This window comes from Etheostoma cragini, chromosome 18 (assembly GCF_013103735.1).
Source record: "Etheostoma cragini isolate CJK2018 chromosome 18, CSU_Ecrag_1.0, whole genome shotgun sequence".
NCBI lineage: Eukaryota > Metazoa > Chordata > Actinopteri > Perciformes > Percidae > Etheostoma > Etheostoma cragini.
In genome coordinates this window covers 8,728,986-8,754,107 of record NC_048424.1, presented here as the reverse complement: position 1 = coordinate 8,754,107, position 25,122 = coordinate 8,728,986, and the positions used below count along the sequence as shown (strand labels likewise).

Here is a 25,122-nt window from a genome sequence, read left to right as displayed (position 1 = left end):
GAAGCCCCTTTGACACAAATATTGTTTAATGTATAGTGCAAACACCAGTGCAAGGACTTGTTCCTTCTATGAAATTGTAAAGCTTGCATTTACTCTATATAAATAAATGTCAGCTTATGCATTTGGCTCGTGACTCATTTGCAGTGGCTGAATGTTCATCAAGATAGTAGTAAAACAAAGTGTAAAAGATTGGGTTATCATGTGAGAAGCCAACTGCAGGAGGTGTGACGCAGGTTACACAGTCACTTGTTGACAACCAGCCCTGCATTTGGTGTTTATAATCAATGGGATAGATCTACTCCTTTCAGTCAGGTTTTTAAAGAGGTGGAAATGAACTTCATAGTGAAAGAAGGCGGATATCTCATTTTGCCTGAGCAGACTTGTAATGTCCAGGGTCGTGTTAAAACAATGGATTTTTGTTCCTACCTAAATCCCTTCGTTTTAAGCGTATTCTTGAATGGCTTATAGACCACAGGAAGCTGGTAGGTTTGGTGTTCTTTCTTTTCTGCCTCTGCACATGTTTTTCATGTCACTAATGGACATAGTTATTTGGTAGAATCCTATCATATCCTATCATGTTTTTTTTTTTTTTTTTTTTTTGGTGGATGCTGCTTTGAGAGGCCCCCCTTAAGCAGCATAGTGTATTCTTTTTGGACCCTCAGCAAAAAAGTGTGTGTGTGAGTGAGGGAGTGTTGGGTATTATCAAAATTTCTTGTCTTTAGTTGGTTCCCATCTCATCCAGGGAGCACATTCAGGGGAACGAACTTTGGGATCTCACTTTGTTTATGGATAGAAGTACATAAAAGGCCTCTTAAAGCTCTGTTGCTCACTCTCACTCAGTCTTCTACCCCTCCTCTTCTTTACTCCCATGGCTTCTCCCTCTCTCTTTCTTTCTCTTTTCTATTTGGGCAATGGTAGGGGCCTTTGGTCATTAATAAAATGGGGAGAGATGGGGAGTGAGTGAGTGAGTGTGTGTGTGTGTGTGTGCGGGAGGGGTGGGGTGGGGGGGTGCTTGTCAGGCACAGTCAAGTGTAATCCAAAGTCTACAGCATCCTCTTCGACAACTATTTTAATGGAAATAGGGAACATATTGTATCAAGGCTACCATATCCTACTTGAAATGACAGTATCAAAAGTGGGAGTTGATACTATGGCAACAAAGCAGCTTTTTGCCAGCTAGGCGAGTTGGAGAGAGGGTAGGCTGTCAGGCCGCAGGGGCCGTCGAGCGAGTGAACGAGTGAGAGAGTACATGGAGAGGCGAGAGCGAAAGACCCATAGCCCCAACGCTTTTGTTCCCTGTCTTTTTTTCCCCCATTTTGGAATATGATGCAATGAGCTGGTATTATGTTGCCATTTTTTATGCTATTATTCTGAAAGGAGAGTATATGGGAGGGGTGAGAAAGGAGCATGGGGGAGGTTTAGGATGCGCACTCTCAAACTTGACTTAATCCATCCTGCTAAAAGCTAATGCACGGTGGCCTTGAACTATTCTCTCAGCAGATGAGTGATCTCTGTCCCCTCTCTCTGCTTCGCTGTTTTTAAGGGTTCTGCCTCTTTTCAACCCATTTTCAATGAGCCTAAGGTATTGTGTCCCACATATTATGAATCACATGCTCTTCCTATGGAGCATAGATTGCGCCTTCTACACTCATAATGGAAAGTGAAGCTAGGAGCTTTACTTTGAAGGAGGTACATCTAGCTTTATGGTCCTTTTTTTTTTTTTTTAAAGATACAGCATTTTCTCTTTTATAATTGCTTTTAATAAAACCTTTAATATCTTATTTGTTTGTTTATTTGTCTTTCTCTAAATTCTTGAGTTTTTTTGGTCCCTTCTGCTTACCTTTCACTGTCTTTCATCTCTCATGTTTTATTTTATCCCTTAGAAAGTGAAAGAGGAAAAGTGTGCCTTTTTTAGACAATTATTGCAATGCTAAGAGCCGGCTGGGTGTGGGCTGGTCCCACCACCAAATCACTGCAGGGGCCAGTAAGTTGAGACACCCAGGCCCTAACCTCTAACCAGCCGTGAAGAGAACAGAGGCCAGGGAAACTTTATCGTGTGTGTGTGTGTGTGTTTGTGTGAAAAGAGTCATTTTTCAGTTCTATCGTTTTTGTTCCTCCCCTTGTCCTGCAAGGCCAATCTCTTAATCACAGGGTTTGAGAGGGCGAGAGGATTGGAAGGCCAGGTGACTTTCTTTCCTTACGTTCTAAGGGCTAGCTTCATTGTACGGAGATGAGTAGTCCGGGTTCGACTCTGTGCGCACAAACAGGCTTGAATGCCCTGGGCTATTATATTTTACAGTGCTAACTGTGTGACTTGTCAAATATTTATACTTAACACCTGTGCATGCATACCTCCTGTACGTCAGTGTGGGCTTGCACGTGGTTAAGTGTTTTCTGTGTGCACATGATGGGATTAGAGTCACGGCGGTGGCAGATTACCTGTAACTGTGATCTGTTGTGGTGGGGATTAACTTTGCGGCGCTCCATGCTGTGAGGTAACATGACTCAGTGGGGACAGACCGCGGTGAGTGGAGTTAATGCTAGAGCACTGGGGTGATAAAGCTAAGATAATCCACTTCTCCTGTGACCTGAGAAAGAGGAGGAGTGAGGGGCTCATTTGACAACTTCACCTGGAGAGAACTTGAAATAAGTGGGCTGGTTAGTCACAGGAAAACCTAGTGGGAAAGAAGGAGTGTGAATGCACCACAAAGGTCACAGAAAGATACCGAATACAGAATGGTTTGTTTGTTCAGAAAAACAGCTGCGAGGCCAATTGTGATGGTTATAAAAACAACAATTTGCGGGCGTCTGGGTAGCTCACCTGGTAGAGCAGATGCCCAAATACAGAGATTTACTCTTCTACGCAGCGGCCACAGGTTCGGCTCCGACCTGCGGTCCTTTTGCATGTCATTCCCCCTCTCTCTCCCCTTTCATGTCTTCAGCTATCCTCTATAAATGAAGGCTTAAAAATGCCCCAAAAATAATCTTTAAAAACATAACTGTCATGGGTGAGAGTGAAACAGCTTTTGTCTTACGGTAAACACTGAAAGGGGGCCTAATTAGCTAAGAGTTTGAAAACCTTAACATATTTTAAAATCAGGTAGTACATAAGGATAACGCAATTATCAGCTGTCAAATCACAAGCATACAAAGCACAGGAAAAGCAAAAAAATTTAAAACAGGAGTTCTTGAAGGTACAGGATAACTATCGTCAGTGCAAACTCAATTTATTTACAGTATAGCTGGTTTCTCTCTGACACTCTCATACACCTCTCTCTCTCTTTCTCTCTCTCCCCTCTGTCACTGCCTCTCGTCAGACACCACGTTTGTACTGTCCAAGAGTAGGCTTTAAAACAAAAAAACCAATGATGTAACAAGTGCGACATGACAAACAATACAGTCTTATCTTTAAACCGCTCACATTATTGGATAGTCTGTGGCAAAGAACGGAAGGGAGGTCTGGCTAAATTGGCCCTAATATATTTAAATTATAGGGCTTGTGTTAAAATGTGCTTTAAATTAATCACAATGTTTAAAATTATTATTAAAACCCAAAAGTTGCTCCATTTTCATATTTAATATTTTCAATTTTCAATCAAACTTTTAAAACTCAGATCAGTGGGGAGGTGGAACATCTAAACACCTCAAGGTAACTGTAAAATTAGCTTGAAAAACCAACTCAAATTGGGAGTCTAGGTGCTAACTTCAATCTCTAATTTTTTGTGAACTTAAAGGTGAATTCCAGTAATTTTTAACACGTAGCTGTGTGGTTTGTAAATTTGGAGTGCTGTCAGTAGCGAGAAAAAAAGAAAACTATCACTGTTGCCTACAGCATGTTATCCTCCTGCTACAGTTCACACCCTGGACGCTGGAACAGGGCAAGTCTGAAGCATGCTTTTAGCCTCTTAACATGTCATTACGTGCCTACCCATGTGAAGTGATTCCTTCCTAATGAACAGTGAATCTGACTGCAGTAGATGCAAAAGAAATACATAATTGACATAGTTCTGCTAATTCAGTCTTTCAATTCAATTTTTGGAATTGTATTATAATACATTAGTTTTATCTAAGTATATCTTACCAGGTACTGTTAACGGTTGACAGGCAGATCTTATTATCATAATCAAAATTGTATCAAACGAGTTTGCACTTTCTAACCAAATCTGGGTAGGATCTATATTTTTTGACTACAGAGGACCGAGCAAAGAACGCGGAAAACAAATGCCTGCTGTTTCCCCATTGAAACACCACAAGAGCAGTCTCAAGGGCAGAAAATCTGACTTATTATCGCAGAGCAAGGGAAATATAGAGGGAAAAGACTGAAAGGGAGAGACTATGAGAGGGAAAAGACCACTCCTGCTCTCCCTCCTCCTCAATTAGTCTTGCACAGACCAGATGAAGCTCCCAACCCCTCCAGTTTTTTCTCCTCTTCCTTTGTGATCACATACACCCCCTCCTTTCTCTTTTGTTCAGCCATTTACTCAGCCTTCTCTATCCCCTATACTGCACACAGTCACAGTCGTCTGCCCATCGATCAGTCTGCAGCTCACACTGTATTCATGCTGCACCTACTTGCTCAATTGCTTTGCTCTTGTGATTACTTCTTCCATGAATTCTGACCTTCTGTGAATGTGGCCTGCCAATGAAATGCTCATTCACTCCCTCCTTGTTTGTACATTGTCATGGGATGGCCATGTGCTGTCAGGACTAGTGAAGAGGTTTGGCATTGTGCTGTAATGTGCTGTTTGCTCAATGTTCTCTGTCAATGTCGAAACATCTTCCCTTTTTTAATATGAAACTCACTCAAGGGCTTGTCAACATCAACTTGGAATAATGCACACATCTGCGCTTTGGCGTACAAGAACGCACAAAAATGGCAAAACATTCTGAGTGCGATAGACCTTGGTGAGCAAAACATAAGTGAACTTTCAATTTTTCTATTCCGTTTGGTTTAATTTGAAGGAGTCTTTGTTTTTTTGTTTTCTCCTCCTTTTTTAAATTTTATTTTAGATAACAAGGTTACGCCCCAAACCCAATGCAATAAAACCTTCCACTCTTTTCTTTTCCTGAGGTTGGCACAATCTCTCACTACCGATTTTCTTTACTTTATATTTTAAAATATATATATTTCTTTTTTATAAATGATCATTTCCTTCTAGATTATACTCATTCCCCCAAGAAGAACAACCCTAGTTGGTAGTAAAAGCTATATTAGGGAATCTTTAGAGTTAGGGACTTAATACATATAAGTATAAAAGTACTTTTAAATATTCAGCTCAAGGTTTTTAACCCACAGGTAACTATAGCAACAATACTAATATATAACTGGCCTCAGGTGAACCTTATTGGCTTACACTAAAAATTACATTACATAAAACAAACTTTCTTTTAATAATAGATGGTGTTTGGTATTAATGTGATAATGCATGCCAATGTGTTCCCTGAAATAATGGAATAATTCCCATAATGCAAAGAGTCAACAAATCGATTGATCTTTTTTTGTATAATATGTCGTAAAATAGTGCCAACCACAATTTCAGCCAAAGTTATATCAACCAGTTCAACTGTTTTCAACAGTCTAAAAACCAAAACCTATTCAGTTTTTTATCACGATTGAGAAGCTGGGAACAATTAATGTTTGACAATTTAGCTGGAACACATGACGTAAGTGACTATCAAAATAGTCACTGATTAGTTTTCTGTCATTCGTAGAATCAGTTAATTGTTTGAAAAGGATTAGAATCAATTATATTATATCGACACACCATGTTGTGCATTAGCATAAGGTATACTCGTCACGACACGGTCCACTAGCCATTGTGCCCCAAGAAAACAGTGATGTGTGTCAAGATAACCAACACTATATTCATACAGTTACACAGTTAGTCAATTAAAGAAATAATAATCAGCAGCAATTTTGATATTTGATTAAGTGTTAAGGTATTTGGTCAACTACAAAAACCAAAAGGTTTCTGGTTTCAGCTTTTCCAAATGTAAGGATGAAATGCTTTTCTTTTGGTTATACCATTGTGAATTACATAAATTTGGGTTTTAGACTTTTTGTCAGACAAAATAAGCGATTTTAAAGACGTCAACTTTGGCTCTTAGAAATTGGGACATGCAGGTATCACTTTTTTAATGATGTTTCACGATGAAAGAATTAATAGTTAAGCCCTAATTTTGTGTTTGTGTGTGTGTGTGTCCACAGACCAACCTACCCATCTTTAAGCTGAAGGAGTCTAGTGTACGGAGGCGGTACAGCGACTTTGAGTGGCTCAGAGCGGAGCTGGAGAGGGAGAGCAAGGTGAACTCAACACGAAGGCTCTTACAAAGTTTGACTTATCAAAATGTTGAGAAAGGTGTTCGGTCTTTTGAACCTTTACAGTTAGCGAGCTAAATGTGGTCTGTGTTCTTTGTCCTGCTATTAACAAAGACCTTAAGCTCTCACGTATTTAGCCCCAGAAATGCCATATATAATAATGTTCTCTCCAGATCATGCTGTACACGATCACTTCAGGATCATAGTTTAGTAAGCTGTCTTTTTTCAAAACGTTTTACTCTGATAATTGTCAGCACTGATATCCTCAATAATAAGTTAAATCTGCCGGTTTGACCGCTGCTGTATGATTTTCTGTCGGTGCTCTTTTATCGCAGGTGGTCGTCCCACCTCTCCCGGGAAAAGCTTTTTTCCGGCAGCTTCCGTTTCGAGGGGACGATGGGATATTTGATGACTCCTTCATTGAGGAGCGGAGACAGGCTCTGGAGCAGTTTCTCAACAAGTAAGCCTTTCTGCATCTTCTCCATCTTCCTCCATTTTTCCACTGCTTTGCCACGAAGTTAAAACAATTTATTCTTTACAATTTTATCTTTGTAGTCAGTGGTTTGCAGCTCCTGCCTTAGCGAGGTGTTATTTTAACCCTCAGGAACAATAAAACACTTTGTGCAATAAGTAGATTCAACTTTTTCACTTCTCTTCTTATTGTTAACAAACCGAACCCGCATAGACAGACAGGTCTGTTTCCTCACTATCCTCCTTAATTTTTTTTATAATTGCCTCGCAAAGGACAAGAACAACCAAAAAGGACTCAAGTGTGCACCCCCACAACATAATCTTTCCAACATTTGTTTTATTGTTGATGTGTAATTTATGATAATTGCAGCTCAAATTACTGTGCGTGGTTCCATGGGATAGTGTGTGCAACTCTGCTTATTTTTGATCCAGCATGTCCTCTTTTTCAGCTGTGGAACAATAAAAGTTACAGTGTGATTGTAATTATTTGCTTTGATTGCAGGCTTGGCCATTATCTTTGTTTCATGTGCAAATGCATCAATGTTTCCTTTTGGAATATTAAGTGTTTAAGGACAGTTGAGAAAATTAAAAAAAACCATAAATATGTTTTTTTTTTTCTTCCAAAGAAGATAAGAATGGGTTAGTAATTAGGATTCCCCCCTTGCTTCCTTTTGAATGAAACACCGGTGTTGATCATATCATTGTTCAGCCGATGTGCAGCATTATTTAATCTGTGATTGAGAGCATTGTGATGAAGACATCTTTTGGAATGGTAAACATGATTGACGACATGAAACAAGTGAGAGGGAGGAGAGGAGATAACATCAGTCTTTGATTGGGCTAGTCAAACATAATCCATGCTTTAGGTAAAGAAGATGGGCTTACATTCCCACTTTAAAAAGCATGCAAGGACTAGGCATTTAATATGCTTCAGCTGAACCTTGTCCTCAATGTCAATGACTCAATTTCCCCAAAAAACAATTTAACAGCATGGTCTCTCCATTGATTGAGTGCTTAATTTGTCTAAAGCATTTTCCTTTGGAGGTTAAGATGTATGCGTATGTACAATGTCATCATGTTGATGTTTTTTTGAGAAATTTACCCTTTGACAAATGGGATGTTTGTAGGGTCTCAGGTGCACTGGCTCATTCTCATTAAGCTCCTTTTGCGACATCCAAAGGGACATTCGGAGTCTGATTTCAGATTGGCTTTAACAGGGGAAAACACAGTCCCAAGCATACAGTATTTTAAAGAAGTATTGATAATATACAGCTGTAATAACAGTGATACAAAGTACAGGTTAATTTGATGAAATCATTGGATGAAGAAAAAAAAAAAAAGATGTGAGGAAAAACTCATTCACCAAAGCCCCAAGAAAAACCAGAATTACCTTAAGTTGTGTCCTTTTTAACAAAACTTCCACACTTGCCCCCCCGAAGTGGGATTTCACATGATGGAGTTTCATTTAGGATCATTTCCTGGTTGTTGAAGCTCTCATAGAATTATAGAAGGCTCTTGTGTATCTTTTATCCCAGGGTTGATGGGTCTTTCTCATCCACGTTTTCTTTCTTTCTTATACAACTATAAAGTAATAAGAGTGTGTGACCACATATCTACATCCATGAACCAATGTGTGTAAAAGTTATATTTCTTCACGGTAGTTACGTGTCTGATGTAAATGGGTGATAGTCGTTGCCATAGGCGGACTGGCAATCTGGCAGTTTTGGCAAATGCCAGACTGGCCGATGCACTCTTGGGCCAATTTGGGCTGCTGGAAAAAAATTCGGGAACACTGGTCTTACACACTAGTTTGACAAAACGTGTAAGACTCTAAGGCTGCAGCCTGGAACCTCCTGTCTGGTGCCATCTGGCTTCTACTTTTCAAAATAAACCCTTGCACCTGGTGTGCTTTGTATTTTTAGTTTGGTGTTTTGGATGTTTAACTATGTTCTAAGTATGCAGGCATTTTCATTCTATTCTAAGATAGTGCCGTGGGTTTATTTGAAGATTTTATGAATTCCTCCAGTTTGTGTATTATATAATTATGAAAGCCTGTAAGTGCGTCTCATAATGCTGGTGCCATAATCTCACGTGAGATTGTTTTTTGCAATTATAAAGCAAGTAATGTCCCCGTCTGAAATTGGGCCGGTAAGGAACGGAATCGCCAGGGCCAAATTTTTGTCCCAGGCCGTCCCTGGTCGGCGCTGTATGTCTTTGACCATCAGTGAAATTTACAGTTGTCTCTGTATTCTGTCAGTGTGTACAGTGGTCAGAGTTTTCAAAATGTCAGCGACCCCCTTCATCAGGGACACAATGACTCAGACCATCATGCAGTTTTATCTTTATCACCATTAACTATAATTATTAATGGCTCAGTGATTACTGAATATTGCAGCAATTCCAGAGTTTCACTGTAGCCTAGTGGTCAAGATGAATCCCATGTGATCGAAACGTCCCCTGTCCAACCACAGACCCTGTGTCTCATATCCATACTACACACTAACGTCTCAGCTGTTTGTGTCTTTTATTATGGAGAAGACAAATATGGTGATTGACATGCGACAAAGGCAAACCCTTTTGTTTTGGAGTGTGACACTATTCTCCCACAATGCTTTGCAGGAAATGGAGAAAATAAAAAGAAATTTAATTTAAAATTAATAATTAAATTAAATTTAAAAAAATGAGTAATGTAAAAGTGATTTTGGTAAAACAGCCAGGGACACCTCAAGAAATAAAAATAACTGTTACATTTTTGGAGAAATATTATTGTCAGTATCGTTTCTACATATAAAAAAGTATGTTCATGTATTTTTAAATAATAACAACTGTAAAAACAGCATGTAACAATTAGTATGTCATTTAGAATCAGGACACATATATCAGCTATCAAACAAGGCAAAAAATAGTATTAAAAAATATCTTCAGAACAATATACAGTTTCTATATTTTTAAGGATTTTTCTTTATATGACAGGATAAAACTGAGCATAAATTAAGAACTGGTATCAACGCAACATGTTGTGCAGTTACGTGTTTTATAGGTTTAAAACATTGGAAGATGTTTCAGATGTGCAGCTTTTGATTAGCAAATCATTAAAAAGAAGCTTCAGACATTAAGGAAATAAATACCTTAACTTAAACCTTACCATTTCATATTTAACACCCAGTACTTAAAAACACAGAGGTGACAACTCTTACATGCTCACACCTAAACACTGACAATTTAATTTGAAGTCTTGCCTCACAGCACATACCAAATGATTCCTAAACGTTTCACAATTTAAGTCATTCATGCTTTAAAGTTAGTCCAGTGTTCCTGTCAGTCTCTGCCCATTTTCTGTCCGTACATGTGTGTCCTTTTGTCCAAAGGTACATTCAAGTCTCCGTGTCCCCAATGCACGTCTTTAAACAGTCGCTCAGGTTTCAAACCTGCCTTTTGCTCTTGTGTGTTTCAGAGTGGCAGGTCACCCTCTAGCTCAGAACGAACGATGCCTGCACATGTTTCTACAGGACGAGTCTTTGGACAAGAACTACACCCCGTCCAAAATCAGACAAGCCTAAAAAAAAAAGATGGTTCTGCTTGGCCTGGTCTGGCTTGGCCCTGGTCTGACAACCCAAAGCTCTCTTCACTGCTTCAGGTTTCTCTCAGACAATAACATTTAAATGACAACATCCCCTCCCCGCTCCACCCCAAAATAATATTGTTCACTGCCTCTTTTAGTTTACTTAATGACCCTGATCACTGTTTGTTTTCACTTTCTAATTGGAGTCAAGAATGTTTGAAACATAACTGTAGGTGAAAGCAATTTATATTATTTTCTCTTTACGTCTGGAAATGCCACTAACATGGATATATTATGTATTTATCATTTAGTTGTCATGAATATATTCATTTATATTGTAACATTAAATGAGCGTTCTATATATGTAAAGCTCTTGTAAAGACCCAAAGCGTTTCCCATCATATATAGCCAATACTGGCATGTTGCACACCATAACTAGCAACTACAAACACACACACACACACACACACTTGTGATAGGCCTTGACTTTCAAAATCACACTTATTTGATCCTCCCTTCAAAAGGAGACGTTTGTGTCAACCAGCACCTGCCCAGTTATCACAATGATTTTCTAGTAAGAAATAATTTACACAGAGGAACTGCAGTATTTCTACTGGCTATATGCATTTTGAGATTTGTATACTGCTGTGCCATTTTCTTTTTTTTTGTGAAGATTTTCCAATAAAATAGATGAAATGTCTCCGCGCATAATTACATTTGTTGATTTGGACTGTTGACTTATTGTTCCACATAGGAAAGTCAGCTAGGTACTGCAAACTGCCACAACCAAGCCAGCTATTCTAAATGTATTATTATACTTCTTATTCAAAAAATACTTAATCTGCCATTTTCAATACAAAAATATTTATGCTAATGACTGATCTTAGTTTATTAACTGTCCTAAGCCTTTATTTAAAATGGAGTAGGCTACTTCTAAAGGAAAATGGGTAACCCTTTAAAATAAGGGTGCAAAACACATGCTTAAGTATTCCATAACGTTGTCCATAATGTTTGGTCATTTAGGCCAGGATGTATTGTGATGATCATGTCAGACTTTATGCAATTAGTTAAGGCTTAACGGATATTCAATACATGATTGTTAGTTTCTCAATAAGCTTGAATCCAGTTACATAGAAAATGACATTTTAGACCTGAATAGCTTCTCTGAAAGCAGAACAGTATGCTTGTTCCATTCTTTTAGTGAATTTACATTAACTAAACATTTGTAAATTAGTATCACAATATGACATCCCGTGGAGGGGCAAGTCGACCATTAACTTGAAATAAATCGCAAAGTAATGATTAAGCAATGATAAAGACTTACTGTGTGCCACACCAAAGCTTGTCAATGCAACAAAGTGAAAAGTGAGGCTGTTGGGTGATGCATCTGCAACATGTAAATATTTGCATCTGACTAAGTCTGATTTTATTTTATTTTATTTTTTTATTTTTTTTCTCCTTCAAAAAAAGAAAACTCTTCATATTTCCATGGGAACAGGTGATGACTGGCTGACATTGAGGCTGATCTAATGCATGGATTCAAATTGCCCTATTTTAGATGTAACTAATTTTAAATGGGCAATCCTTAATTGCAAACCCATAGTGACTCAATCATTTGTTATATTATAAATCTGGCACTAAATCATCATGAACCTTACATTAGTTAAGCATTCTTTTTGTACCCTTATCAGATAGTGTTACTGGGAAAATCTATTGAAATTGTGCTTTTACATTGATAAGATTTAGATCTTATAATCTACACTGAGGGGGAAAAAGTATTTGATCCCCTTCTGATTTTGTACGTTTACCCACTGACAAAGTAAGGATCGGTCTATAATTTTATTGGTAGATTTATTTGAACAGCGAGAGACCGAATAACAAAAAAATCCAGAAAAACGCATGTCATTGAATTTTAATAAGGGAAATAATAAGTTGACCCCCTCTCACTCAGAAAGTTTTCTGGCTCCCAGGCTTCTTTTATACAGGTAACACGCTGAGATTAGAAGCACACTCTTAAAGGGGGTGCTGCTAATCTCAGTTTATTAGCTGTATAAAAGACTCCTGTCCACAGAAGCAATCTATCAATTATATTAGAAGCTCTCCACCATGGCCAAGACCAAAGAGGTCTCCATGCAAGGCTCTTTGCAAGATCTCCCCTGGTGGAGTTGCAATGATCATTAGAACAGTGAGGAATCACCTCAGAGCTGCCCGGGAGGATCTTGTAAATAATCTCAAGGCAGCTGGGCCATAGTCACCAAACCAACTTTGCCAATGAACATCTGAATGATTCAGAGGATAATTGGGTGAAAGTGGTGTGGACAGATGAGACCAAATTAGACCTCTTGGGCATCACCTCAACTCGCCGTGTTTGGAGGAGGAGGAATGCTGCCTATGACCCCAATAACACCATCCCCACCGTCAAAGATGGAGGTGGAAACCTTATGCTTTTGGTGGTGTTTTTCTGCAAAGGGGACAGGACAACTTCACCACATCAAAGGGACGGTGGATGGGGCCATGTCACATCTTGGGTGAGAACCTCCATCCCTCAGCCAGGACAATGACCCAAAACACACAGCCAAGGCAACAAAGGAGTGGCTCAAGAAGAAGCACAATAAGGTCCTGGAGTGGCCTAGCCAGTCTCCAGACCTTAATCCCCTAGAACATCCGTGGAGGGAGCTAAAGGTTCCAGTTGCCAAACGTCAGCCTCAAAACCTTAATGACTTGGAGAAGATCTGCAAGGAGGAGTGGGACAAAATCCCTCCTGGGATGTGTGCAAACCTGCCGACCAACTACAAGAAACGTCTGACCTCTGTGGTTGCCACCAAGTACTACGTCATGTTTTGCAGAGGGGGTCAAATACATATTTCCCTAATTATCCCTTCATTTAAATGAAAAGTAATTTATAACATTTTTGACATTCATTTTTCTGGATTTGTTATTCCTTCTCTCACTCAAAATTATAGATTGATCATTTCTTTGTCAGTGGGAAAATGTACAAAATCAAGGGGTAAAATAATTTTTTCCCCCTCACTAGATCTTATTGACCATTAGTTTCATATTTATGTTATTTCAAAGCAATTTTAATTCAGTATCTTTTATTCTCTCGGTTACAACTCTAAATAGTTATAACTCCAAATATTTACAACAGAATAAAAACATCACAGGCCACAAAAACATTTCCAAGTGCTGAATATTGTTTTATCCAGTGTTAGTGCCTAACTTCATAAAGTCGACCTAAGACACCCTCAAACGGGACACAGCAACACAAACAGGACAGTATACCACTTAAATGCAAACACCATCTTCAGATGAATGTAGTTTAAAGTCCACAAGCAATGCAAGCATCAGCTTTAAGAGGCTTTTCCACTCTTTTTCTTCATGGAGTTGGCACCTCTTCCGTGCGTTTGGTTTCAGCACCAGATCGAGGGACAGCGATTTACATCCCCCAATTACACATGAGTCATCTTTTTTCTTTTTTTTTGGTTTCCTCCATTGGGATTGATCACAGCAATAAAAAAAAACTGAATTGGTTGTCAAGCTCATTGGTCGCACAGACACTCGAAAAACGTCTTAATATATAGCATTTCTTTGTCAGACATAATAGGCAGCTGCTCTCCAGAGTGTTCAGGCGATATTTAAACACGGTGCCCACACCAGAGGTTGTAGTGATTCAGTATCACACAGGCGAATCTATAATGAAAGTTACAGGCTATAACTAGAGCAACTGTTAACAGGCTACTTGGTGAATTCTGGTTGCGTTGCAGTCTTTGTTTCAAAAGGAGCCTAGGCCTAAATGGGCTATTTAAAGACAGCCTACGAGATTTTGTGCTCAGCAATATTTCAACCCACGGTTACACCTGCTATGATTTGACATTCTGTCGACTGCTGGGTGGATCTCTGGGCCTTCAGCTCAAGTCTTTTTCAGATGGAGATGATTCATATATCGCTGGACTTGTACATGTCGGAGAGGAGCCTGGTGATGGGCACGTTGCCGATGGTCTTCTTGAAGAACACCTCCTCTATGGTGGACGGGCCCACCGAACGGAGCGCTGGTAGGAGCAGGAGCAACTTCCCGAAGCGACACGGCTGAGTCGGGTACCTGAAACACAACACTGGGGTCAGAAACAGCCCCTTTCTCTCTCGCTCTCCGATTCTTTGTGCAGCGTGTCAGCCTACCCAATTACGCACACCTGTGATACAAATAGCTGCTAATTAAAAACGAGGTTCAGCCACGACACCTGTGTACAATTACAAGATACTACAGCGGCTCATTGCCTCATTAACTTTATAATGAATCAGGCTGCTAATAGTTACCTAGCACGAGACGGTTCAAATAGGCGTGAAACATGATAGATAGATAGATAGATAGATAGATAGATAGATAGATAGATAGATAGATAGATAGACGGATAGAGGGATAGACAGGTCAATCGATCGATCGATCGATCGATCGATCCAATTGAATCTTACCTGGTGTGTATGTAACTGTTCAGAGTGAGCTGGGCCTCGTCTTGTAGTGCAGCGATGGCGCTGGCGTTGCGAAAACTTCTTAACTCAGTGTTGCCATGCGTCGGAACTGTAAAAGACAGAGGCGGGGTTTTAATTGTTAATTAAAATGTGACCTATTACAGTAATAATGAAATACTGGTAATTGCTCAAATAACTCTTGCTTTTATTCCCGTGTCCCCTCCAGAATTGTGTTTAGAGAAGAAGCTTTACTTCACTGAAAATGATGGCTTCTGGTAAATTCCCTTCTTTCGGTTAAATGAGAATACTCTAGCCAATAATACTCACCAGCTTTAAATGTCACAATGCACTTCAAACAGGCGAACTCTGTTGCATCGAGACGCATCTGTCTGAATCTGGTGACCACCTCTTGAAGTGCTTGGATCTCAGACATGATCTTATTCATCCGCTGAGACTCTGTGTTTTCGGTGTTCATACCTACGTATGAATATGGAGAAATGTCATTATGATAACATGATATGCTGTCACTGACTGTGCGAACACGTTTACTCTACAGCTGTTAGTTGTCTGTATCCAGATAAGCTCTCTCTTGCCTTGTTACGTACCAGAAACAGCAAGAAGAGTCGTCGAGTCCACAGGAATGGCCCACTGCGCGATGCCAAGAACAAATAATTCTCTCCAAGCGTCCTCCAACAGAATCAGCTGCAAAAAGGAACAGGTTCGCTGTTCAACTGTACTCTGTACCCCACAATGAAACATGAATGTATTGAATTTTCAGCCTTTTTGAAAAGTATTGCACCTATGCAATCGTAACTTGTGCGTAAAACATGAGGGATATTGTTTCCCATATTGCACACAGGGGAGTTTGTTTAGCAAGGCGTGTGAAAGTCCCAGCTTTTAACATCATTTGACTTACATACTTTTAACCTGAAACTATATTATATTCAAATATCTTAGAACCATCGGTTATGGACCAATTCGACTGACGGCCACTCACGATGAAAGGCCCTGCAGGATAATATTTGGACTCCAAAGCGTACCTGGTCAGATAAAGGGAGGGTGGAGAATGCGGGAACACTCTTTGCCCACTTGATGCTCATGAAAAGGAGGCGCGCCGCCGACTCGCACACAGACTCCGTCGCCACCTCGTAGAGGTACATGGGTGTGCCGCTGACTTCATGGGGATACTGGGGGAAATGAAAGAGATTATCATGACAACAATGTATCAGTTTATGTTAGAATGACGTTGACAGAATAGTGAACAACAAAGGTCAAATTCCAAGCCCCAGCACCTGGTTTTGTAGTTATTAGTGTTGCTTGTGAGGGATTTTCTGTGAGAAATCTAATTGGCGGATTTGTGGTTCATACAGGCTGCAGTTTGGGACAAGAATTTCAACTTCTAACCCTTACGGAGAAAAACGTTAATCCTATAACAGCAGTTGGGAAGCCTATAATATAAATATCCACGGAATATCATACACCATTAAATAAACTGTTTATTCTGATCATTCTAGATTTAAAAAAACGACATGAAATACTATAGATGTAGTTCAAACTCCAAAGAAATCACACTAGCCTGTCCACGCATTACTATTTATTTGGAGGTGGACATCTAGACAAACTCATAAACTGAGTAGCCAACTCATATTAAATCCCGGGAGGTAAAAAAATAAAAAATAAAAAAAAATAAAAAAATAATTGTTTCCCAAAATATACCTTTGGGGTGGGTTGTGCCAGACCCACGATGGCCTGTCTTTCCGGTGTGGTGGCTACTCCACTCATCTCCAGGTTGTGAGGTTCCAGTTGCGTGACCGTGGTGAAGAAGGGGGGGCCGGGCAGTGAGGATCCCTGGAAATGGGTCGATGATCCGTGGACGTCTTTGTGACCCCGGAAATATAGGGCGACCTGTTTGCGGATTGTGGACGTTCGGGGCCCCCTCTCGTGTTGAACGGCTGTGAAACGGGACATCAGGGACACAGAGTGAAGGAATAATCTCTGGCTTATTTATCTAATTTCTGTATTAGTAATTGCTAGTGTATTTTATTGAACTAAACTATAAGTGTTCAAATTAGGGAGTCAAATTTGCAAATTTTGTTTGTGAAAAGAAAGAAAAAATAATTGGCTATAATGAGCTGTAATCTCCATTAATGATCCCACAGAGTGTAAATCCTCTTTAAAATAAGTGATGAGTAGGCAATTATCAACCTGTTACTTCTTTTCAGCCTTCATTAACACTCCTAAAGCACTTTCCATCCTGCTGGCCACCTCCAACCAAAACGCCTCTGCAAAAGTGTTAATTCAATTATGCCCATTTACCGTCTTTATTCATGTTCACTTCTAGACACTTTTTCAAACGGCATGCTCGGCACTGGTTTCTGTGAGTTTTGTCTACAGGACAGCCACCCTGTACACAAACACACACACACACACACACACACACACACACACACACACACACACACAGACAGAGGGAGAGAGAAAGAGAAAGAGAGTTATAGCCTTCAGTTGAATTTCTCTCAGCGCGACAACCAAAGGATTCTTGCTATTATCTTCCTGGGAGGCCAATCTCCAGGTGAAAGATCGTGCTATTATGGTGTAGTTATCGACTTGCTCCCCTGCGGCCTCATCCCGCAGGATAAGTACTCTATCCCGCCCTCTGCTGCCTAAATCCTCTCCTCCGAGTCATTACATTAGATTGGATTACACCTGGTATATTATAGCAGCGCGGTGTTTAGCACAATACTTAATGGTCCAGGCATGACACAATTAGGCTCATCAAGGGAGACTTAACACAGCGCCAGAAGGGGAAAGCAAATCGAATCTGCGCGTAAAATGTGCATTCAGTGCGTAAAGCTGGTAATGTTTTTTTGGATGAGTAGGCTACCAGGGACGTCGTGTCACTGTACCCCTGCTTCTAATAAAACTGAGAATATAAATATCTCTTGGGAAAGATACAGAAAGTGTAGATTACTGACAAGATACTACTTGTGCAAAAAACGATTATTAGGCGTACAACACTATTAATAGATGAACGTCCAGTTATGCTATTCTGTGATATCTCCAACTTGCTCGATTGTCTACTAAATCTGATGCAAAAACGACACGATCGAACATTTCGGACTTATAGAGATGCCACAAGCCTGTGTAATAAATGAGGATAAAAGAAGCCAATACTCAAATTAGAAGATTTAAAGAGGAGGCCTCACCTGAGAGCCAGATTTACAGACGTAGGTCCTGTTTCTGCGGATGCTTCTCTTGAAGAATCCCGAGCAGCCGTCACAGGCGTAAACACCGTAGTGTTTCCCCGAGCTGCGGTCGCCGCACACTTTGCATGGGATGTCCAGAATCCTACCTGAGAAAGGCCAACATTTCAATTAAGTACCATTTACTCAGTTATCAATTCACCTCAAATTTGAAATGGATAAAATCTCATGGCAAATTGTGACTATGGCTTAAAGTCAATGTTGAACATCTGGGGAAATTGCAAGAACATTTTCCAAAGTTGTCACAAAACTTGAGAAAATCGTTGCTTTAGCCTCCTGAGTTTTGAGTTCCGTGGAGATCACATGTTAACTGCTCAAATTACCACTGTGGACAGAGGCGAAAAATGAAGTCGTTTTGGACATTTTACTCCGTGGAGCTATGGACAAACCTACTTTGTCCTACAAAATATTAGTTTTTGTTACACACACACACACACACACACACACACACACACACACACACACACACTGGACAACACCTCGGTATGGGAATTTACGATTCACATTTCAAGAATAAAGTCCGGTGGGAAGCGTCATATCTGAGCTCTGTAAGACAATGGCCTGAGGGCGCACAATGGAGACATTAGGGGAAAGTGTTAACTTAATGATTTTCCCCCATTGAACCTCGTCTGACTGCCTGGATCTCGACAAGCTGCCAACTCCCTTTCATAATGGGACTCGACAGCTGCTTTATCCCGCAGGTCTATAGGCCCCAGGATTAGGGAGTGACACTGCACCATGAGAATAATGCGTACCAACTCGTTTCACCAACTCAAATGAAGTGTATGTAAATCGACCCCGGTGTAGATGAAAAAATGTGATTTTTTTTTTTGTGCGAAGATTTTGTATTCAGATCTATTAAAAAGAAGTATATTTATATGCATATGGGGAGTCTTTTTTTATTCTGGAGGGAAAAGCCGTCTATGTAATTACACTGACGTTTTGCCACCTGCTCATTGATTCACCAGTGAACCGTCAAAAAGGGTGGCATGGGAATAACTACTGAGCAGCAAAAACAATGACTTCAGGAGGAGAGTTATACGGCTTCAATTGCCAGATTATTTAGAATCAGAAGGCCATGTAGGTTATTTAACTGTTGGCAACAGCCGTGTAATTGCCATAAAATAGAGAGAACTAACGGTTTATGTAGCATTTAGTCTGGGAAGAGTTTCTGTAGAGTTGGCCTGTTGAAAGTCAACTTTTCATCGCGAGAGTAGTTTTAACAATTAAACCTGCTGTGCAATAACTTACATCCCCATGTGTCTAAAGGTAAATCTGGATTTGTTTTTTGAAACTAATAATACAAATGTTAACTGTCTCATTGGAGTCAATTACTACTGAACACACATTTATTAAACCAACGCTAAGCAAATCAAGTTAATTTACTCACTCCCAAAATAAAAGTTTTCACTGTTCTTAAATTGAAGATGAACGAACGTGCGTAAAATTTCAACCAGATAAGCTCAAAGAAATACGAAACTGGAGATTGCTGAAAGTCAATTAAATAAAATTACGCACAATTTTGTTGTGAAGGGGGGAAATGTATTTAACTTCCCGCTGTGGGGGTCCAATTCGTCTCCATTGTGTGCAGTAATTGCTTGAAGATATATGGCATATTCTATTAACGTAATCACCATCAAGGCGAAAACCTGCTAAAAGAACAGGAAATTAAGTTTTACTGAGTGCAAGAACGGTTTATACTGACCACCCATAATGTGAGTATGAACTTGAGTGGCAGTAGTTGTAATGTTGTAGTTTCCTTTTCTTTGTTCTAATTTAAAACATTTGGGCTATTAACAGCAATTATGATTCATTTAAGCACCTGAAGATAAAACCACAGAAGCAACAGTTTGACTTGAACAACACGTTTGGAACAAAGCTGAAAGTAACCCAGCATAAAGAATAGAAATGTCCTATATTTTGACACAATAACATATGTCGTGTATTATAATCGACGTGTGATTATAATAATATAATATAATAATTTGGATTGATTATGAGGCCTAACCGAGGGATAACTGCAAAGGTTAACAAAAACAATCCAATTTAATCTCAAACGTTAAACCACAATTAAGTCTTCAATACGGCCAGAAAAATAATCAACAATTGGATTCAAACCACTGAACACATTCATGATTAATTATATAAATTACACTTTTTGCAGTAGTTTAGAACCGCACGCACACAGACATAAAGACAGATACGTGCTGTTAATTAATTTGTAAAAGAACCAACCAGCAGTGCAGTAGGAGAAGGATATATTATACAGTCTTTAAAATCATATATTATCAGTGATTAGATATCTCGCTCTATCGCTACTCTTTTATAGAAGTTGCTGAAAAATGACAGGCAACAAGTGGCAACAAGTGGGACGCGCGAGGAATATTCCGAGCATGGATACAGATGAGTGTATCTTTACCTCCTAAAAAAGTAGTACAACTTTACAAAAACTATATTCAATTTCTGAAAAGATGTCAGAATTAGGGCGCTTTAATTATCACTCATGGACACAAGTTTACGCAGCCAACTGTGTGTGTGTGTGTGTATATGGCTACTCGGAAAAAGAACAGCTATTTCCCACGGATCACTACCCGTAAAAGACCATGAGGAATGAACTGACTTAACCATTGTAGTGATGCTCGGATGACATGAGGAATAGAAATAAGCGTGTAGCAGGTTTGTGTTCATGTTTGCACTCCATGTCAGAGAAAAGCCCAGAGAGCCCTCATTCTAACACACCGGGCTACTTGTGTTATCCACAAGTATCAGGAAAGGGAACACTTACTTGATTTGACATTCAGAATATCCAGACATCCACTTGTTGATCCGGCGGGTTTGCTCATCATGGACTCTCGACTTAATAACAAAGTTGAGAATGGAAAATGTCCTCTTTTTCTTCTTCTCCTCGATGGCAAAAAAAAGATCAAACTCGTTACCCGTTGCACTTTCCTTCAAGTCTCTAGCGGCGATGAGATCGGCAAGTCAATGTTCCGAGTCGTCCAACTTGACAGAGTAGATCTCCGATAGACAAACCCAAATTAGGACACACGATTGGACATTGTATGAGACAATGCTTGTCTCCGATGTGCAGGGTCCCTGTACGGTGGGAGAACCGGACTGCAGCGGACCGGTTAACTGCGACAGCAGCCCTCCAACTCAGGGAGCAACAGCCGGTGCATAAAGTTCGAGTTGGAAACGCACAGCGTGGAGCGCATCTGACGGTGCCAAAGCGGTGTGAAAAGAGAAAAATCTAATTTCGGATATTCTGACAGGTGAAAGCTTTTTAAAACCAGGACACGATGTGACTTTGTGGTGCGAGTTCCTCAAATAAGCCTTGGTAATATTTATGAGAAGTGTCAGGGGGAGGCTGGAGGGTGGAGATCTCCACTTCCTTTATCCACTTGGCTTTCTACTCCAAACTCCAGCATGACGTCACTGGCGTGTGAGGGAGTGTGTATGTGAGTGATCGTGTGACCGTGTGTGTAAGTGATGTGAAGTGCCTTGCTCATGGATCAAGAAGCACTGCAAGAAAAAAGAAAAAAACACGTGTTGCACACATGTTTTCTGCAACATTTAGATTCGTTTTAGCTCTTAATTCATTTATTTAGGCTGCGTGTTTTACAATAACCAAATGCAAGAGTGAACAATACCATTACAAACATTGTCTAAGAATGCAATTAAAAATATAACAAAACATAAATGCAACAATTTGAGCTGATTTGAAGACGGTGCTGCAGAGAACTTGCATTCATTACGCAGAAGTTTGCCGTTAGACCACTAAGAGGTTATTGGGGGGGGGGGGGGGGGGGGGGGGGGGGGGGGGGGGGGTTGTTGGGCTCGACATAAAGCAGTGTCATGCTCCTCGTTTCCTACATACACTCTTGTGTCTGGTTAAACATGCATTCCTTAAGATTCAAGGGTAAGTGCTTGGGGCCCACTATGGACACTGATCAGTCAGAACAATTGTCAAACAGCTAAGGCACAATCATACCGATTATATTATAACTGTTAATAACGTATTGCATTGAATTGTTTGTTACATTATCACAGATTAGAAAATGCCCAGGAAACATTCAGATCTATTTAATATTGAAGAAATAGACCTTTTGTTTCTGTTGCATGTCTTTCCTTTGTTAATGGCTTATTTTGAAGTTATTTTGACCATTGCAGTTCTCAGTGTTTTTCAAACTGTGTTTTTACTAAGCTCTTATTTTGGCTTATTTACAACTGCTCATTACTTGGACAGTAGCATACAAACACACATACAGCCAGCACAATGGAGTAAAAACAAGGCTCCTGGAATTTGATATGATTATAAACAAAAAGTTTTTTTTGCATGAAAGACTAATTTTAATCTATGTAGTTAATAAAAAACATCTATAAATACAAACTAAAAATGTGAAAATGTAATGGGATAACTTGCACTCTCGCCCGTTTTGCATTTTAAACACAATGGATTATATCATTAGATAATAAATTATGTAAATACCAATTACATTTTTTTAATACTCCTCTAAAAGTTTCATTTGTAATGTTTTTTTCTTTAATATAGTTCTTCCAATACTATCACACTCTTTATTATTGTTTTTTCCTCCATCTAGTTTCTCATCTGCATAATTAACTTTAGACCTACACTGTTGTTTTTTTCTCACACTCTTCACACTTTTTCCAATTTTACACCAACAGATAATAGAATTGTACAAAAGCATCACTTCTTGTGCTGAAAATTCCCTTTAATAACAAACAATAACAATGATCATAATAGTAATAATTCGACACGATATTTCTTTAATTCTCTTTTTCCCCAACGCATTAGAATTATGAAGAATGAATTTACTAACTGGTTTAACGTGAGGTTTAACGTCCCCTCTGACGTTGCACGCCTCACATCAGCCGTTTCCGGCTGTCCGGAGGCTGGGCTCGGGCTGCAGGGCCCCGCTCACTGACACCCTGACCTTGACAGCTTGCTGCGCTTTCGCCGGGTAACTCCAGAAATCCATATTCAGTTTTTAATTGTGTTTATTCCCACGGTACACTAAAGGCCATATGGACTCACAAAGTGTCGATTTAAGCGGACAGGGGCGAGGCGGAGAGGCGTAGTTAATTGCAATCAGCCATTGTTGTGTCTTTCAACCTGCCCTTTAGCTGGACAGCCCAGGCTGGAGACTAACAAGCCTGAGGAAAAAAACACTATACTATTCCTTTGATTTTCCCGCAGAGACACACATAAAGCCTCTGGTCCTCAACAAGGAGTTTACAGCCACATATTGTGTTTTTATTTCCTATAAATAGCCCACACAATGAAATAGGCCTGTTATTATAAGGACCCCTTTCCAGACTATTGTCTAAAGGTAAAGCAACGGCCACTTGTTTTGTTAGTGATTCATTTACGATATGAAACACTACACCTACAGAGCAAAATTAACGTGTCTTAAATTAAAACAGACACTTTTTCCATTCTCAAAGATCAATAACATGTTCAGTTATTTCTAAGTGTGTGCGCATGTGTGTGGGTGGCTGACGGGGTGGGATGAATGGTGAATGTGTGACATAATCTCCTTAACTCGTCCTAATCCTTCTCATTCACTGATAGCCTTTACACAAATATAACCAACATCATGGTTGCCGGGGTTGCCTTCTTTCACTTTTTTTGTATAAGTGACTCTCTTCTCCTCCAACAGTCAATGAAATGACGTTAACAAAGGCGCCAGTGGATTGTGTATCTGTTTTTTGGGAGCTAAGCATCAGTATGCGAATACTTGACATACTATAGGATAGACTTAAACAACGAGAAACGAGCGAGAGTCCAACAGAAGTCATTACAAAACAATACGTGTGCCCTGAATGTTTTGACATCCTGTATGATTTTTGAACAATGAGAAAACAGCTGTAGAATAATTAGGTATAAATAGCATGTTGTTTATATGTTCGGTTTACACACCTGCTGACATTTTAATGATGAGCAAATTATCCTAACAACACCATTCGTTCAATACAATATACAAAGATGTGACAAATGACAGTTTTGCTATTATATATATATATATATATATATATATATATATATATATATATATATATATATATATATAGGCTATATATATATACTGTTGTTCCTATAGAAAATCACCGACTGGAGGCCAGGGTTTAACCATCTTTTTATCCATTGATCCATTGCTATCACTACGCAGGCTCCAATCCGACCAGGCGTGAACCAATCGGCTTTAGGGAGAAGTCACAAAGCTCCAGAGTGCAAATAATGGGGATTCAAACCGACCAAAGACCCACGCAGCCGTGCATCCTTTAAACCTGACCGGGGAGATCATAGTCAGTCGCCTTATAGCCCGCAGACAATGTTGCTGTTTAACTCATTGTCTTAACAGTGAGGAATCCTTCCATCAGGGGATTTGATGACAGATAGTCAGAACATGTGAGTTGGCACATGCTTCTTCATCAAAGCTGCAAAACAATCTTTTCCTACATAATATTAAATACTCAATGATCTTAATTATGATTAAACTGTCCAAATAAGTGAAACATGTGCAGCTTGATTTCAGGACCACGGACAGGTCTACAACAGGAGTCACAAAATAGATGCAGGTTACCTGTCCACGTGCTCATGCTGAATTTAAAGGAGCCTTACTTCTTCATTTATAGTAGTAATCAAAATATTTCATAAAGAGACTGTTCATATTTCATTGAGTTAAAATGTCATTGAATTTGAATTAATCCATTGCTTCATGCATTCAGTGTTTCTGAACTGGGTGAGATCTTGACTTGAGTCCCTTAATCCAGTAATTGGTCCGATCCTGACAATCAGACAGACCATTCAGTCAATGAGGATCTCCCATGCTCTCCCATGAGACCTACCAAGCCTTTAACTATATGTATACAGTATGTTTTTTCTTCATTTACCTACATGCATCTGAGTTGGTTTTGTCTTGTGAAAACATTTTCCTATTAGATGAGGACAAGATGACATTTTATTGTGCCATTTGTGCAAGTCATTTCATCTTTACACCGAGGCTTTAGTAAATGAA

General features: G+C 39.6%; 2 protein-coding genes across 2 annotated transcripts in view; one reads left to right on the top strand and one right to left on the bottom strand.

Moving 5' to 3' along the window:
• snx3 (sorting nexin 3) overlaps nt 1-11,052 on the top strand; it is a 15,202-nt gene extending 4,150 nt beyond the window's left edge. The window contains exons 2-4 of the mRNA XM_034900616.1: nt 6,209-6,304; nt 6,655-6,779; nt 10,245-11,052. Of these exons, the coding sequence (XP_034756507.1) occupies nt 6,209-6,304; nt 6,655-6,779; nt 10,245-10,350 (327 nt within the window). The 3' untranslated portion in view covers nt 10,351-11,052. The remainder of the gene's footprint in view (nt 1-6,208; nt 6,305-6,654; nt 6,780-10,244) is intronic.
• A 2,476-nt stretch (nt 11,053-13,528) lies between these two features.
• nr2e1 (nuclear receptor subfamily 2, group E, member 1) lies at nt 13,529-21,475 on the bottom strand. The gene is made up of 9 exons (XM_034900615.1): nt 20,868-21,475; nt 18,026-18,171; nt 17,136-17,223; nt 16,536-16,771; nt 15,860-16,006; nt 15,425-15,521; nt 15,147-15,296; nt 14,823-14,928; nt 13,529-14,451 (listed from the first exon to the last, which is right to left on the bottom strand). The coding sequence occupies exons 1-9, from the start codon at nt 20,926-20,928 to the stop codon at nt 14,289-14,291; spliced, it is 1,194 nt and encodes a 397-aa protein (XP_034756506.1). The 5' UTR covers nt 20,929-21,475; the 3' UTR covers nt 13,529-14,288.
• Between the last annotated feature and the right edge of the window lie 3,647 nt (nt 21,476-25,122).

What these genes read in the sequence shown, in the direction of transcription:
- nr2e1 (XM_034900615.1), bottom strand. Translation starts at nt 20,928, where the DNA reads ATGATGAGCAAACCCGCCGGATCAACAAGTGGATGTCTGGATATTCTG. An exon ending in TGGCACAACCCACCCCAAAG is followed by an intron (nt 16,007 to 16,535) that starts GTATATTTTGGG and finishes CATTTCCCCCAG; the next exon opens with TATCCCCATGAAGTCAGCGG. An exon ending in CCCTCCCTTTATCTGACCAG is followed by an intron (nt 15,522 to 15,859) that starts GTACGCTTTGGA and finishes TCCTTTTTGCAG; the next exon opens with CTGATTCTGTTGGAGGACGC.